The sequence below is a fragment of the Tachysurus fulvidraco genome, chromosome 22 (genome assembly GCF_022655615.1).
Source record: "Tachysurus fulvidraco isolate hzauxx_2018 chromosome 22, HZAU_PFXX_2.0, whole genome shotgun sequence".
Taxonomy (NCBI): Eukaryota; Metazoa; Chordata; class Actinopteri; order Siluriformes; family Bagridae; genus Tachysurus; species Tachysurus fulvidraco.
In genome coordinates this window covers 253,562-270,994 of record NC_062539.1, presented here as the reverse complement: position 1 = coordinate 270,994, position 17,433 = coordinate 253,562, and the positions used below count along the sequence as shown (strand labels likewise).

At 45.7% G+C, this 17,433-nt stretch overlaps 1 protein-coding gene across 6 annotated transcripts in view; it reads right to left on the bottom strand.

Annotated features, from left to right (window-relative positions):
- abca4b (ATP-binding cassette, sub-family A (ABC1), member 4b) overlaps positions 1-17,433 on the bottom strand; it is a 54,232-nt gene that overhangs the window by 16,734 nt on the left and 20,065 nt on the right. For 4 of the 6 annotated variants that reach the window (XR_007139146.1, XM_047806651.1, XM_047806652.1 and 1 more), the window contains 28 exons: positions 17,099-17,230; positions 16,586-16,725; positions 16,303-16,440; positions 13,152-13,333; positions 12,689-12,788; positions 12,399-12,604; positions 12,226-12,280; positions 10,119-10,190; positions 9,773-9,945; positions 9,535-9,659; positions 9,350-9,448; positions 9,011-9,200; positions 6,400-6,494; positions 6,282-6,314; positions 6,101-6,206; positions 5,947-6,021; positions 5,700-5,869; positions 4,047-4,224; positions 3,820-3,935; positions 3,461-3,608; positions 3,205-3,328; positions 2,982-3,111; positions 1,981-2,101; positions 1,761-1,823; positions 1,306-1,412; positions 1,045-1,186; positions 819-953; positions 431-534 (listed from right to left, as the gene is read on the bottom strand). Coding sequence is in view for 5 of the 6 variants with exons in the window: in XM_047806651.1 (XP_047662607.1) it covers positions 431-534; positions 819-953; positions 1,045-1,186; positions 1,306-1,412; positions 1,761-1,823; positions 1,981-2,101; positions 2,982-3,111; positions 3,205-3,328; positions 3,461-3,608; positions 3,820-3,935; positions 4,047-4,224; positions 5,700-5,869; positions 5,947-6,021; positions 6,101-6,206; positions 6,282-6,314; positions 6,400-6,494; positions 9,011-9,200; positions 9,350-9,448; positions 9,535-9,659; positions 9,773-9,945; positions 10,119-10,190; positions 12,226-12,280; positions 12,399-12,604; positions 12,689-12,788; positions 13,152-13,333; positions 16,303-16,440; positions 16,586-16,725; positions 17,099-17,230 (3,459 nt within the window). In the remaining variant the exon portion in view is untranslated. The remainder of the gene's footprint in view (positions 1-430; positions 535-818; positions 954-1,044; positions 1,187-1,305; positions 1,413-1,760; positions 1,824-1,980; positions 2,102-2,981; positions 3,112-3,204; positions 3,329-3,460; positions 3,609-3,819; positions 3,936-4,046; positions 4,225-5,699; positions 5,870-5,946; positions 6,022-6,100; positions 6,207-6,281; positions 6,315-6,399; positions 6,495-9,010; positions 9,201-9,349; positions 9,449-9,534; positions 9,660-9,772; positions 9,946-10,118; positions 10,191-12,225; positions 12,281-12,398; positions 12,605-12,688; positions 12,789-13,151; positions 13,334-16,302; positions 16,441-16,585; positions 16,726-17,098; positions 17,231-17,433) is intronic. The other 2 variants (XM_047806653.1, XM_047806654.1) reach the window with 2 other exon arrangements.

Below are 17,433 nucleotides of genomic sequence, written 5' to 3'. Positions count from 1 at the left end.
TTTCAGATTCACATTTCAATTACATCACATTACAAGACAATTTATTTCAGAACAGAGAGAGAGAGAGAGAGAGAGAGAGAGAGAGAGAGAGAGAGAGAGAGAGAGAGAGAGACAGTGATAGACAGAGATAGACAGAGAGAGAGAGAGAGACAGTGATAGACAGAGATAGACAGAGAGAGAGAGAGAGAGAGAGAGAGAGATAGAGAGAGAGAGAGACAGTGATAGACAGCGAGAGAGAGAGAGACAGTGATAGACAGAGAGAGAGAGAGAGAGAGAGAGACAGTGATAGACAGAGAGAGAGAGTGAGAGAGAGAGAGAGAGAGAGAGAGAGAGAGACAGAGATAGACAGAGAGAGAGAGAGAGAGAGAGAGAGCAAGAGATAGACGGAGAGAGAGAAAGAGAGAGAGAGAGAGAGAAAGAGAGAACTTGCCTGTGTGATGTCAGAACCACTGCTCTTCCATCTCGAATGATGCTCATGATGGTGTTCCACAGAAAGCGGCGTGAGTGAGGGTCCATCCCACTGGTGGGTTCGTCCTGTACACAGCACACTGAGGCTTAATCAACATTTATAATAATCAGAATAATCACAGATCACTAATCACTGTTTTATAATCAACTTTACATTAAACTGCATATTCCATCATCACTCAGTCATTATCTAGATAATTAACATATAATCTACTACAATATTTATATTGAGCCTATTATTTTATTATTATTATTATTATTATTATTATTATTATTATTATTATTATTATTATCATGATGACGATCATGATGATGATGGTGGTGATGATGATGATGATGATGATGATTACCAGCAGCAGTAGAGGAGGACAGCCGATCATGGCGATGGCAGTCGACAGCTTCCTCCTGTTTCCTCCACTGTAAGTTCCAGCACACAGACCTGCGTACTCTGAGAGACCGATTTTATCAATGCACCACTGCGCCACCTGCAGGACACATGGAGCAGCATGCAGTCACACTTTCTCCCTTTAACACTGTAACTTCATTCAGCTGTCTGATTGCTAAGATTAGACTCACCCTGCTAATCTCGGACTCGGGCACTCCTCGGAGGCGAGCGTACAGGTACAGGTGTTCTCGGCCTGTCAGCAGCTCATCCATGGCATCGAACTGAGGACAGTAGCCCATGTTCTGATGCACGTCCAGGATGTTAGACAGAATACTAGAGGAGGAAGCATTGGAGTAGAGAAGTGAAGGCTTGATGTGTCTCAGTGTCATGTCTCAGGATCTGTAGATTTACTGCCTGTTATCTCACTCAGACTTTCATCATGACATCATTACCTGAACCCAGCGACCGAGGCTTCGCCCGACGTCACGTCTGTGTCTCCAGTAAGCATTTTAAACGTGGTTGTTTTTCCGGCACCGTTTACACCAAGCAGCCCGAAACACTGCGAACCACAAGAGAGTGTTAAACCCTTTCACACTATAATAACTAGCTTTATTTCACTTCTTAACCTGAAGAGACAGAATAAAGAGATAAAGAGTGAGTTTGTGCTGTAATGTAAATAACAACAGGAAGTGACATCAGTAGGAATACCTTTAAAAATATGTACATTTTACATTTATTTACTGAATTTATTTATTTCTGTGAAGCTGCATTGTGAGAAAGTCCATTGTTAAAATTGTTCTATAATAAAACTGAATTAATGAGTCGTAATTTAAACTCTAATACGTCTCCAGGTTGGTCTCATAACTGCAGAAACTTTACAGAATCTTCTGTTCATGCAGATGTTTACCTCTCCAGGTGGAACGCTGAAACAGATCCGATCCACCGCTGGTCTCTTCCTCCCTCCGTACATCTGAACACACACACACACACGCACGCACGCACGCACACACACACACGCGCGCGCACACACACACACACACACACACACACACACACACACACACACACGAGTTAGTGATAAGAGCTTATAGACTGCGTATATAGGGGATTATATTGTAGTTATTGACCTTGGTGAGATCTCGGACATGCAGGATGTCACTGTTTTGTGCCCTGCTGTAGATCCTCCGTCTCTCCTGAGCAACATCATCATCTTCATCGGGAACTGGGATCTGACTGTAGTCACACAACCTGCACAGGTAAACCATACCCATCACCTCCATCACATTAACCACACCCATCACTTCCATCAAATTAACCACACCCATCACCTCTATCACAATAACCATACCCATCACCTCCATCACATTAACCACACCCATCACTTCCATCAAATTAACCACACCCATCACCTCTATCACAATAACCACACCCATCACCTCCATCACATTAACCACACCCATCACTTCCATCAAATTAACCACACCCATCACCTCTATCACAATAACCACACCCATCACCTCCATCACATTAACCACACCCATCACTTCCATCAAATTAACCACACCCATCACCTCTATCACAATAACCACACCCATCACCTCCATCACAATAACCACACCCATCACCTCCATCACATTAACCACACCCATCACCTCCATCAAATTAACCACACCTATCACCTCTATCACAATAACCACACCCATCACCTCTATCACAATAACCACACCCATCACCTCCATCACATTAACCACACCCATCACCTCCATCAAATTAACCACACCCATCACCTCTATCACAATAACCACACCCATCACCTCCATCACAATAACCACACCCATCACCTCCATCACATCTGCATCCAATATTTCACATATTCAATATGTTCAATATTTTATAATTGTATTTTTTATTAAATATTGTATAATATTAACCTTTTCCTTCTTCCCAGTGTAAGTCCTTAATACTTTAACTGTCTGTGAGCTGCTGTGATAAGTGAATTCCCCACCGTGAGATCATTAGAGTTACTTTATCATGCATTAATCACAGCCCAGTGTGAACAGACCCTTCATGTCACCCAGTAAGTGATAAATCAGAGAGGAATTAGAGGAGCTCTGGAACTCTTCCTCACCAGTGATCGAGGAAGAATCTGTACTGAATAAGGAGAGTGAAGGTGAAATAGATGAAGCCCTCCAGTGCCATACACACCACGTATTTCCCCACAAAGTCCCATCTAAAGGGGTCCACAACCAACTCCTCACCTGCACATAAACATCACACAGAATACTTAGCTCAGGTGTAAATAATTAATGTTATACCTTCACTTCATCATAAATAATCTCAGGCTACATCACCGAATCTGGCGTAGACGTCGGTCACCGCCTGGTTCATGGCCAAGTCGATCAGGCCGCGTCCCAGACAGAAATGAGGGAAAATCAGCAGCACCTTCTTTAATCCCTCATTAAATAGGAGCAGAGACTGAAACATGGAGCAATGTGTGAGAGAGGCGTTCACACACACACACACACACACACACACACACACACACACACACACACACACACACACACACACACTCACTATCACTCACACAAAAAATGAGACATTTACCCTGTTGTTCTCAAAGAGCTCAAGGATGAAGGTGATGGCACTGCTGTTGATGCCGATGAACAGATTAATGCAGGACAGAGAGACGTACGCAGTGCTGGGAACACTGAACACATACGACATGGGGTACATCATAGGAGTCACTGACCACCTGAGACAATCAACACAGATCACATTAAAGTCCAGTCTAATAAACCCTCATTGGAGCATAAAAGGAATTAGTTTGTCTGTTTACTTCAGTAACAAAAAAACACAGCAAGAAAGAAAGAAATAAAGAACAAATAAAAGTGAAAGAAAAGGAAAACATTTGGGCTAAAGAAGAAGAACATAAAGAAGAAGAAGGTGAAGATGATGAAGGTCACCCATATAAGCTCAGCAGGATAATGAGAGCTGGCAGGTTGGTGGGTGATGTGTAGCATTTTTTATCAAATGCGATGAAGATGGACACCACCATGGCCGTGCTGATGGAGTAATTCACCTACAGACACACAGAGAAACAACATGTAGCTCCACAGCTGCAGTTTCCTCAGAAGCTTCTGAAGCCACTCTACTTTGCATGTGATGATGAACATGATGATAAAACCCTCACCGTGTCCCAGAAGAAGTTGGTGATCCAGTAAATGCAAGGACTGACACCACTAACGAACTGCAGGTGTTTAGCCTTCGTCACTCGCTCCTGGATGAGGTAGAGGATGAAACTCGCTGGGACGAAGGACATGGCAAAGATCACGCAAATGGCCACAACAGCATCCACAGAAGTAGTCAACCTGCAACACACACACACACACACACGTGTACACATGCACACACACACACAAGTGTACACATGCACACACACACACACAAGTGTACACATGCACACACACACACACACACAAGTGTACACATGCACACACACATACACACACACAAACACAAATGTACACATGCACACACATACACACACACAAACACAAATGTACACATGCACACACACACACACACACAAGTGTACACATGCACACACACATACACACACACAAACACAAATGTACACATGCACACACATACACACACACAAACACAAATGTACACATGCGCACACAAACATACACACACACACAAATGTACACATGCACACACACAGACACAAACACACACACATGCGCATACACACATACACACAAACACACACACAAGTGTACACATGCACACACACACACACACACACACACACAAGTGTACACATGCACACACACACACACACAAGTGTACACATGCACACACACATACACACACACAAACACAAATGTACACATGCGCACACAAACATACACACACACACAAATGTACACATGCACACACAAACATACACACACAAGCACAAGTGTACACATGCACACACACACAGACAAACACACACACATGCGCATACACACATACACACACACACACACACAAGTGTACACATGCACACACACACAAGTGTACACATGCACACACACACACACACACACACACGTGTACACATGCACACACACATACACACACACACAAACACAAATGTACACATGCACACACAAACATACACACACAAGCACAAGTGTACACATGCACACACACACACAAACACACACACACAAGTGTACACATGCGCATACATACATACACACGCACAAACACACACACACACACAAGTGTACACATGCACATACACACACACATACACACGCACAGACACAAACACACAAGTGTACACATACACACACACACATACACACGCACAAACACACACACACAAGTGTACACATGCACATACACACACACACATACACACGCACAAACACAAACACACAAGTGTACACATACACAAACACAAACACACAAGTGTACACACAGACACATACACACGCACAGACACAAACACACAAGTGTACACATACACACACACATTCACACACACATACACACGCACAAACACACAAGTGTACACATGCACATACACACATACACACACATATACACACGCACAAACACACACACAAGTGTACACATGTGCATACACACATACACACACAAACACACATGCCAACACACACGAGTAAAAAGAAATAAGAAACAAAGAATAGAATAAAAATGAAAAGAAACTATAAATGTATAAAGTCGACCGTTCAGAAGGAGTTTCTGCAGTAATCTGATCAGTGAGTTAGATTAAGTTCAGTGTAAATGTGGGTGTGGCCTGGTGGTGGTCTGAGACACCCACACTGTGACATCAGTGAGCTGCTCCTTGGTCAGGTTGAGCGGGTGGTTGAAAGCCGTGATGCCGAACTCAGACGGATCGGCGTTAAATGGCAGGTTTGCTCGCAGGATGGCGTTGTTTGCTACGTTCATAAATGCCACCATGGAGTGCCAACCTTTATTATTAAACCACACCTGTTGAGGACACACAGTGTGAAAGTACAATACTGCAACACCTAAAGTTGCAGCTCATCTCTGTTCTAAATGTTTACCTTGACATTATATTCACTTTCCATGTGGAAAAGGAAAAGTCCAATTTCTTTAAGAGCCATCCTGGAGTAGGGACCCTGGGAAGGAGTTGAGCACAAAATGACACATTTCTTTTTCACTAAAGAGTAAATCTACAGTATTAGTTTATCTATTTACCCCACTAATGTTCAGCATGTTTCCCAGCTGATGGAGGACATTCTGCAGGTTTACAGGGTCCACATCCAGAACAGGAAGTTGCCCTCCTACAGACAGTCCACCGTACCTGACAACAGGAAACAGTCTATTTATGTGGAAAACCATGTAAAGCAGATTGGACTGTGTGTTATAAACATGTTACCTCTGCTCATTCACCCAGTATTTACTCTTTAATCTGTTGGTGAGAATCACACACTCAGGTTAGTGTCAGAAAGTGAGGTGATAAACCTGATCATACAGGTGAGTGTGATGAAGCTCACGTGGTCTTGATGAGACTGGGATACGTCTTCACCAGGTAATCTGATATGTTTCTGTCAGTCAGATCGAGCAAAAAGTCTCCTGTCGCTTCTTTTCTCTGTAGACAAAAAAGTAAGCACACATTAAGGGCAGTAGTATGATGACCCAGAGAGATGCAGTGCGTTATTAATATGTAATGTGCTAGTACATTCTGGCACTCTTTCTTCCCTTCCTGATGCTAAGTCTTTTTCCTCACTACCCTTAGACTCAGCCACAGATACTTTCCTCTCATCTCTTTCCTCAACTATGGACTTCCTCTGCCCTATGTTCAATAAACCCAAGAAAACTTCTTGTTCTGCTCCTTGGCTTTCAGATGTGCTGCGCAACAATCGAAGAGAGCTAAGATCTTCAGAGAGAAAGTGGAAGAAATCACAACTTGATGCAGATCTTGATTTTTACAGAACACTTCTTGTCAAGTTCTCCTCAGATGTGACTTCTGCCATGACTTCCTTCTACAAGGAAAAGCTTGAAGCTTCCTCACATGACCCTCGGAAATTCCACAACATCATCTCTTCTCTGCTCAACCCCCCGGCTCCACCTTCTTCATCCTCCCTGACTGCAGAAGACTTTGCTTCTTTCTACCAGGAGAAGATCGAGGAAATCTGCCGGACCTTCACTTCAGCCCCGACTGCACTTACATCTCAGAGTATGGATTCCCCTACACCTTCGTTGTCACATTTTTCAACTGTGGCAGCAGAAGAGATTTTACAACTCATCCAGTCCTGCAATCCTACCACCTGCCCATTGGATCCACTCCCTACCACTATGCTCCAGACCATCTCACAAGACCTCTTGCCCTTCATTTCCACTATCGTCAATAGATCCATAGCATCTGGTCAGGTACCAACTACTTTCAAGAGAGCAAGGGTTATTCCCATCCTAAAGAAACTTGCTCTGGATCCATCAGACATCAGTAACTACAGACCGGTATCACTTCTCTCATTTCTTTCAAAAATTCTTGAACGCATTGTCTATAATCAACCATCTGTCTATCTCTCACAGAGCAACCTCCAAGATCCCAAACAGTCTGGCTTTAAAGCAGCTCACTCTACAGAGACAGCCCTTTTGGATGTCTCTGAGAAACTACATACTGCTAGATCAGCCAAAATATCATCCGTCCTTATCCTCCTTGACCTTTCAGCAGCGTTTGATACGGTCAACCACAAGACTCTCTTATCCTCCCTCAAGAGCCTTGGGATTTGCGGATCAGCTTGGGAATGGTTTGCCTCCTACCTGGAAGGACGCTCATATCCGGTAACATGGAGGGGAGTGACATCTGCTCCACGCAGACTCTCCACTGGCGTCCCACAGGGCTCAGTACTTGGTCCTCTTCTTTTCTCCTTGCATACTCACTCTCTTGGTGAAGTTATTTCATCACATGGGTTCTCTTACCACTGCTATGCTGATGATACACAACTTATCTTCTCTTTCCCACCCTCAGATGCCACAGCTTCTGACCGGATCTCAGCATGTCTGGCAGAAATTTCATCATGGATGACTGCTCATCAGTTAAAGCTCAATCCTAGCAAAACTGAACTGCTGTTCATCCCAGGTGATTCATCCCCAGGTCACGATCTTACTATATCCTTGCACAACGATCTGATCTCCCCCTCAGCCACAGCTCGCAACCTTGGGGTAACCATGGACAATCAACTGTCCTTTTCCTCTCATGTTGCAAATGTGACTCGCTCATGTCGGTTTCTTCTCTACAACATTAGAAGGATTCGGCCATTTTTGTCCACACAGACTGCCCAGGTACTTGTTCAGTCTCTTGTCATTTCTAGACTGGATTACTGCAACACACAGCTGGCAGGTCTGCCTATGAACGCAATCCGTCCTCTGCAAATGATCCAAAATGCAGCTGCCCGGCTTGTTTTCAACCTGCCAAAGTTCTCCACACCCCCCCGCTGCTGCGATCCCTCCACTGGCTTCTGGTAGCTGCACGCATCAGATTCAAAACACTGATGCTGGCCTACAAAGCCAAAAATGGACCAGCTCCCTCTTACCTCAAAGCCCTCATCATTCCTCGCACTGCACCCCGTAACCTCCGATCTACCAGCACTGCTCGACTGGTTCCACCATCTCTCAGGGTAAGAGGCAAGTATACTACAAGACTCTTCTCTGTACTGGCACCAAGGTGGTGGAATGAACTTCCCCTAGAGGTCCGGACAGCTGAGTCAATGGCTATTTTCAAGCGGCGGTTGAAGACCTACTTATTCAGGAAGCGCTTCAACTAGCACTTTCCTTATCCTTTGCATTAAAAAAAAAAAACCCTTTGACACGTTTTCATTCTAACTTTGAACAAATGTTTTAAACTCATGGTATCTTAAGTATGTAACCTAGTGAACCAGCATTAATGTATTCAGTGTTAGAGATTTAAGCACTTATGTACGTCGCTCTGGATAAGGGCGTCTGCCAAATGCTGTAAATGTAAATGTAAATGTAAATGTAGTACAAACACACACATGAATATCTGCAGCCTATTCAGTAGAAGGGGCGGAGTTATTAGAGGGGAGGAGCCAGTGAAGACTATTTCTTATTTTAATTGTTTCTGCCCTGCAGCTGTTATCATACCTGACGTGGAGGCAGTCCTCCTGCTCCGATTGGACAGACAGGTAGCATTGTGAGCTTTTGATTGGAACTGCACTGACAGGAAGGGGAGGGGTTTCTCTCCGTCCACTCAGGGCTCAGTAAGATGTTACTGACCACCGGAGAAACTGTTGGAACTTCCCAATCTGTTGTAATATTCCCACACGGCAAATTCCTAAACACACACACACACACACACACACACACACACACACACACACACACAAACACACACACACTAAACAATGCTAGCATTCTATGCTCAAATACAATAGCTAGCAACATTTTAAAGCTGATAACAGAGTGTAGTGTGAAGTTTCTCACTCTAGCGGCTGGTCCATCATGCAGCGTGTCCCCATGCCCGGGTCTCTGAGCAGTGTGTAGATGAAGTGTCTCATGGTGGGATGTGACGGACGCTCGTTACTGGAAAGCGCAGATTGTAATGAATGTAATCTCACTGCAGTGCTAATGACTAGTTCAGGTGTAAAGCTGAGAAAAACAGCACTTACCTTAAGAATGTATACTGATGTCCATACATCCATGGCGTGAGCGTTAGACTTGGGTACTCGCCAAAGGGCGGAACAATTAGCGTGAAGAACAAAGCAACTAACACAAAGCTTGCCGGCAGAACAATCTACACACACACACACACACACACACACACACACACACACACACACACACACACACATCATTTCAAAGCTAAAACTGAGTGAGACAAATGAGACATGTGAGTGTTGATGTTACCTGAGCGAGAAAGTCCTTGGAGCTTCGTGTGGCGTGATGAAATCTCTTCACCAGTAAAGCGTGAAACTGCTTCATCACAAGATTGAACCCTTTAACCTGTCTCGAGGCTTTCCCCACTTTACAGTCCGAGTCCCCACTCGTCCCCAAGCCCGTCTCCTGCACGCCATTCTCTCCTGAAGTGGACAATATAGAGAACATCTCAAGAACTTTGCTTTAAACACTGTAATGGAAGGTCTAGCGAAGCCATGACAGCAGAACCTGGGATTACTGCTTGTTGTTGTGCTAAAGTGCCTGAGTGTGTGACGCAGAAATGCTAAGCGCTAGTTCAGTGGCAAAGCTTCATCACCTTCAGGAGCCACAGATTTATCAGTTTCTCTCAACAAGCTGCTGCTTTTTCTCCGCTGCAACATCCACTGCTCTGAGGAACACCATGAGATACAATACACACAGTTACACACCAAGAACAAGCACATAAACACAAGACACCACGTTTAAACACCACACACACAAACACCCCACACACACAAACACCCCACACACACACACAAACACCCCCCACACACAAACACCCCACACACACACACCTATACACACACACACAACACCTATACACAACACACAACACCGCACAATTAAACACCACCACATATAAACATAAAACATACAAACCCCAAACACCACACACAAACACCACACACAAACACCACACACACAAAACCACACACAAACACCACACACACAAACACCACACACATAAGCACCACACACACAAACACCACACACACAAGCACCACACACATAAGCACCACACACAAACACCACACACACAAACACCACACACATAAGCACCACACACACACAAACACCACACACACAAACACCACACACACAAACACCACACACATAAGCACCACACACAAACACCACACACAAACACCACACACATAAACACCACACACACAAACACCACACACAAACACCACACACACAAACACCACACACACAAACACCACACACAAACACCACACACATAAGCACCACGCACAAACACCACACACACAAACACCACACACATAAGCACCACACACACACAAACACCACACACACAAACACCACACACATAAGCACCACACACAAACACCACACACAAAAGCACCACACACATAAACACCACACACACAAACACCATACACACAAACACCACACACACAAGCACCACACACAAAAACACCACACACAAACACCACACACAAAAACACCCCACACACACAAACACCCCACACACACACCTATACACCCCCCACACACAACACCTATACACCACACACAACACCGCACAATCAAACACCACCACATATAAACATAAAACATATAAACCCCAAACACCACACACACAAACACCACACACACAAACACCACACACATAAGCACCACACACATAAGCACCACACACATAAGCACCACACACAAACACCACACACACAAACACCACACACACAAACACCACACACAAACACCACACACACAAGCACCACACACACAAACACCACACAAACACCACACACACAAACACCACACACAAACACCACACACACAGATGCCACACACACAAACAACACACACACAGATGCCACACACACAAACACCACACACAAACAACACACACACAAACACCACACACATAAACAACACACACACAAACACCACACACATAAGCACCACACACAAAAACACCACACACAAACACCACACACATAAGCACCACACACACAAGCACCACACACACAAACACCACACACACAAACACCACACACACAAACACCACACACAAACACCACACACACAGATGCCACACACACAAACACCACACACAAACAACACACACACAGATGCCACACACACAAACACCACACACAAACAACACACACACAGATGCCACACACACAAACACCACACACAAACAACACACACACAAACACCACACACATAAACAACACACACACAAACACCACACACATAAGCAGCACACACAAAAACACCACACACACAAACACCACACACACAAACACCACACACACAAGCACCACACACACAAACACCACACAAACACCACACACACAAACACCACACACAAACACCACACACACAAACACCACACACAAACAACACACACACAGATGCCACACACACAAACACCACACACAAACAACACACACACAAACACCACACACATAAACAACACACACACAAACACCACACACATAAGCACCACACACAAAAACACCACACACAAACAACACACACACAAACACCACACACATAAGCACCACACACAAAAACACCACACACATAAGCACCACACACAAACACCACACACAAAAACACCACACACAAACACCACTTTGGTAATTAGCTAAAATGAGGTTGATGTTTTGAACCTGGAGAACATTCACCTGGGTTCACGCCGCCATTAGCCGCCTCTCCGTCTGCAGTGACCTTCAGGAAGATCTGAGAGAGATGAAGACGTGTTACTTTTAATTTATTTCTCACGATTCAGTAACCTCACCTTGTTATGATGCTGAAAAAGCCCTAAAATGATGCTGAAGTGTGCAGAAGTGAAACACACCTCCTCCAGTGAGGTGTCTGAAATGCCGAAGCTGCTCAGTCCGATGTCTCCAAGCGTCTCCTCCAGCTCACGAAACAGACTGGCGTAGGAACGGTGTTTAAAGCCTTTATTCGGCAGCAGGTACGTGAGCTCCTGGCCAATCACCTCAATCAACCTCGCCTCAGGAACGTGGTGGTGGATCAGCTTAGTGATGTTCTCCACATCGCCTGATGAAAGTCAGAAAAATTAAACCATATATTAATGAAACTCTATAAAATAGGAAAAAGCTCAGAGGTAATTAGCATGCTAACCATCCAGGCTTCTGTCCTTGTGCTGAGTCTGACTCTCCTCTTTATACCTGGTGCAGGTGGAACACATACAGGAACATTCAGATGCACAGTCACACTCGTTCTGCAAAACAAACAAAACGAAAAAAAAAAGTTTGCTATTTTTTAATACCCAGGAAACTAATTAACTGCCCGGATCTATGAATATACATCAGTATGCAAATTAGGAAAGACACCATGTTCTTCTGTTCCCATAACAACCCGACACTGACTAACATTATCTAGCTTATTGTAGACATATTTAACAGCAGTCCAAACGTGTCAGAAGATAAAGCTGTGTCATTCTCCACTCATTTGCCTAGCAGATTTGATTGGTCCTGATTATTTGGTTACATCACAATCTGAGGTCATAAATACAATCTTTTACAGAAATGTTGAGACTGAGAGCAAAGGAAAAGCTGAAATCTTGTGTAACAGAACACTTCACCTCTTTCTTGTGTAGCTCTTTAATACGGCGGACGAGTGTGAGGTAAAAACCAACACCGAAGCAGTTTTTCAGGAACAAAGGAGAACCACAGCAATGCAACTGGCCTTTAGATATAATCGCAACTCGATCACTGAGAAGATCAGCCTCATCCATGTGGTGGGTGGAGAGAATTACCGTCCGGCCTGAAGGGTGGGGGCAGACAGGTAGACAGAGAGAATACGAGAGAGAGAGAGAGAGAGAGAGAGAGAGAGAGAGAGAGAGAGAGAGAGAGAGAGAGAGAGAGAGAGAGAGAAAGAAAAAAAGAGAGAGAGAGAGAGAGAGAGAGAGAGAGAGAGAGAGAGAGAGAGAGAGAGAAGTAGCCCGAGGTAGGAGAGGACGAGACGAGAGCTGAGCGAGAGGCGAGAGCCCACCTGAGATCGACGAGGGTGTCGGAGGGAGCGAGCGAGCTTGGGAGACGACGAGCGAGTCAGAGAGAGGAGAAGAGAGCAACCGAATGAGAGATGAGCTCGCTTTGCATACGAGGATGAGATGAGAGACCGAGAGGATGACAGCAGAGCACGGATGACGAGAGCGCGAGACTTGAGGAGACTGACGAGAGTCGAGCGAGAGAATGGAGAGCATGACGAGAGATGAGAGCGCGCCGAGAGAGAGTCGAGAGCGGGAGAACGTGAGGGATGAGAGACGAGAGAGGAGGGCGCATGCAGAGAGTGCGAGAGAAGAGATCCGAGATGGTTCCCTGAGTGGAGAGCTCGTTGCGTGGAGCCGGAGAGAGAGAAGAGAGGAGAGCGACGAAGAGACGAGATGAGAGGAGAGCCTTTGGGGAGAGAGCAGACGACGAGAGATGAGAGACGACGGAGATGAGTATGAGAGGAAGTCCGGACGCTTCAGCATGACGGAGAGCAGAGACGAAGTAGCCGAAGAGAGCGGCCACTGAGAGGCGCGCCAGAGGACCCGCTGCCGATGTCGCACCCGAGAGACGGTCTGAGACGAGGAGACGCAGAGACGTTTATGGACTGAGAGATTGCAGGAAACGCAAAGAGAGTGAGAGAGCGAGGAGAGAGTCGAGAGAGGTCGTAGAGATGCATGGCGAGAGAGAAGAGGTACTGACGCGAGCGCAGGCCGAGAGCAGAGCTGGCACCCGGAAGAGGCAGGAGCGAGAGACGAGAGATTCGAGATGCCGAGAGGAGATCGAGCTGACGGACAGACGAGAGGAGAGTTGAGAGAGAGAGAGCTGATGGAGAGAGAGAGAGAGCGGAGAGAGACTGTGAGAGGAGGAGAGTAGAGGAGCGAGAGGCAGAGGAGAGAGAGGAGATGAGAGGAGAGAGAGTGACGCGATTCAGAGAGAAGGAGCGCCCCGCTGAGAGAGGAGATCGAGATCGAGCGAGAGGAGGACGATCGAGCAGAGATGAGAGAGGACCGAGGATCGCGACCCCGCGACGAGATGATGAGGCTAGAGGGAGAGAGGCGAGAAGACGTGAGAGAAGCAGACGACCTGAGATGACGGACGCGAGCTGAGAGAATGGAGAGAGAGATGAGGAGGAGATGAGCCTAGAGAAGAGAGGAGATCGCTCGAGGAGACCGAGAGTGACGATTCGGAGAGAGGAGGAGAGACGAAGTACGAAAAGGAGACGAGAAACAAACAGCAGCTGAGAGAGAGCAGAGAGCCGTAGAGCAGATCGATGAGCTGAGACGGAGCACAGAGAGCGAGAGGAGCAGAGAGAGAGAGACGACGAGGAGGGGATGCGACGAGAGGACGAGAGCTGAGGAGACGGATCGCAACGAGACGAGAGAGAAGACGCGAATTTCGTGAGAGGAGATGAGGAGGAGACAAAGCGCAGAGAGATGAGAGAGAGACGAGTGAGAAAAATGAGAGAGGAGAGAGAGAGGGGAAGAGACGGAGACGAGAGCAGTCGAGAGGAAGATCGAGAGCCGGAAGGAGAGAGAGCGAAGAGATAGAACGAGAGAGGACGAGAGAATGAGGAGAGAGGAAGCGATGAGTATGGAGAGACGAGAGAGCCCGGAGACCGAAGAGAGGCGGTGCTTAGAGAGAGAGAGAGGAGAGAATGCAAGACGAGAGAGAGAGAGAGAGAGAGAGAGAGATGAGAGAGAGAGGAGAGAGAGATGACGAGAGAGAGAGAGTGAAAGATATAGAGAGAGAGAGAGAGAGAGAGAGAGAGAGAGAGAGACTAGACAGAGAGAGGAGGGGAGAGAGAAGAGGGAGACAGAGAGACCGAGATGAGAGAGAAAGAGAGAGAGGGAGAGACTGCTGGAGAGGGGAAGAGAGAGGAGATGAGAGGAGAGGGAGGGACAGACGAGGGGAATAGAGGAGAAAGAGAGAGAGAAGAGAGGAGATAGAGAGAGAGAGAGAGAGATGAGAGGAGAGAGAGAGGCGAGAGAGGAGAGCGGAGAGAGAGGAGAGAGAGAGAGAGAGAGAGAGAGAGAGAGAGAGAGAGAGAGAGAGAGAGAGAGAGAGAGAGAGAGAGAGCCTTTATATTTTAATCAGTTATTTGTGTTGTATTGAAGTCTGGGGTCTTCCCCTAAATCAGAATTTAACTAATCAGACGAAAACCCAAAGGAAGCCCTGCATGCTTTATAAGAAGCTTCTCAGAGTACAGAGGAACACCTTACAGCACATAGAGGAAAGAAGTAGGCCAATACAACCTCTAAAACTGAGTGAGTGACCCTGACTCATCATAAAAAGCGTACACCTTATTCAGCTGGTCCTGACACTCCACTAACTAACTAATCTAACTAACCCAAACCAGCAGAGAGACTAAAATACTCAACATTTTCTGTCTCTCTTGTAACACAGTGATGGAATATTGCACGTATGTGCCTTTAAAAGAGAATAAATTAAATATTGTGTTAAAATGTTAGTCTCCTGGTATGCCAGCAGGTGGCGGCAGTGTTACATGGAGTGGTTACAGCACTGCGCTCTCACGTCTGTTTGCAGAATAAAACCCCTTTAAATGTGTAACCCCCTGTGTGAATTCTTCTCTGCACACTGGGAAGTTTTACACTCTCTCTCTCTCTCTCACACACACACACACACACACACACGCACACAAACACCAAACTCTGTGTGTGTAACAATCAGGTACTGTCTAAAACACAGTGTGTACTGTGCAGTCAGGAGATGGTGCACTTTCACCTGTACGGTACTTCAGGAGCAAATCCCAGATGGAGCGTCTGGAGTAGGGGTCGACACCTGAGGTGGGCTCGTCCAAAATCACCACTTTGGAGCCTCCAACAAATGCCATGGCAACGGACAGCTTCCTCTGCATCCCACCTGCACTCACACACACAGACACACACATTAGCATAATGAGGAGGAATTCTGGAGGAACCAGAAGACACGAACACTGCAGCTCTGACTCCAGCTGGATTATTCAGATTATTAGCAGAATTCATCAGACTGAGGGATGAAATCAGACCAGAGAGATTCTGCGCTTCATCGTATCTTTTGTGTGGTAATCCGAGATCTTTCAGCATGTTCTGCACTTCCTGTTCAGCTTCTTTATGCTCTCGCCCTTTCAGCAGTGAGTAGAAGAGGATGTGCTCCTCCACCGTCAGGCTGAAAAAGATGGAGTACAGGATCACAGAGAAACCCAGAATGTCCTGATCAACACACAGCGCTGCCTGACGAGTGACTTGTCCGTCAAGGGCTTTTACCAAAATATAAAAAAACTAAAAGCAACAACACAAGAATCCAAATCTAATAAGTGGCATGTGTGAGCGACAATAACGAGCTCAAACTTGTGATAAAGAATATTCCCTGTTTTTATTTCCTTTATTTAATGCTCCAATAATCCCTTTTGCTCTGGAATTTCTTTGTTATTTTTCTTTTTTTAAATTGAAGAATTTTTGGTTTCTTTTGCCTCATTTCTGTAATGCTCGGTGAAGCCTCGGTGATGTGTGTGTATTAATTACAGCTCAGTAATGCTCACTGGTTAAACAGGATGTTGTATTGAGGACACACGCCCAGAGACTGTCTGATCTTGTCCATGTCTGAGCGAATGTCCTTCCCACCGATGAACGCCGTCCCGGACGTCGGAGGAAACAAACCCATCAGAATGGACCTGATAAAGGAGAAGAGATGAAGAGTTTCATTATCGTTTCTCTCGGCGTCCTCTCAGCTCTCAGATCTGTGTGTCAGTTATTACAGAACTTTTACTTCCTCAGAGTGAAGCTCTGAAACTACTCTAAACTCTACACTGATGTCCTCAGATCAGGACCATAACTTTAGCTGAAACAGGAAGGAAAGGAACACCGGTGAATTACA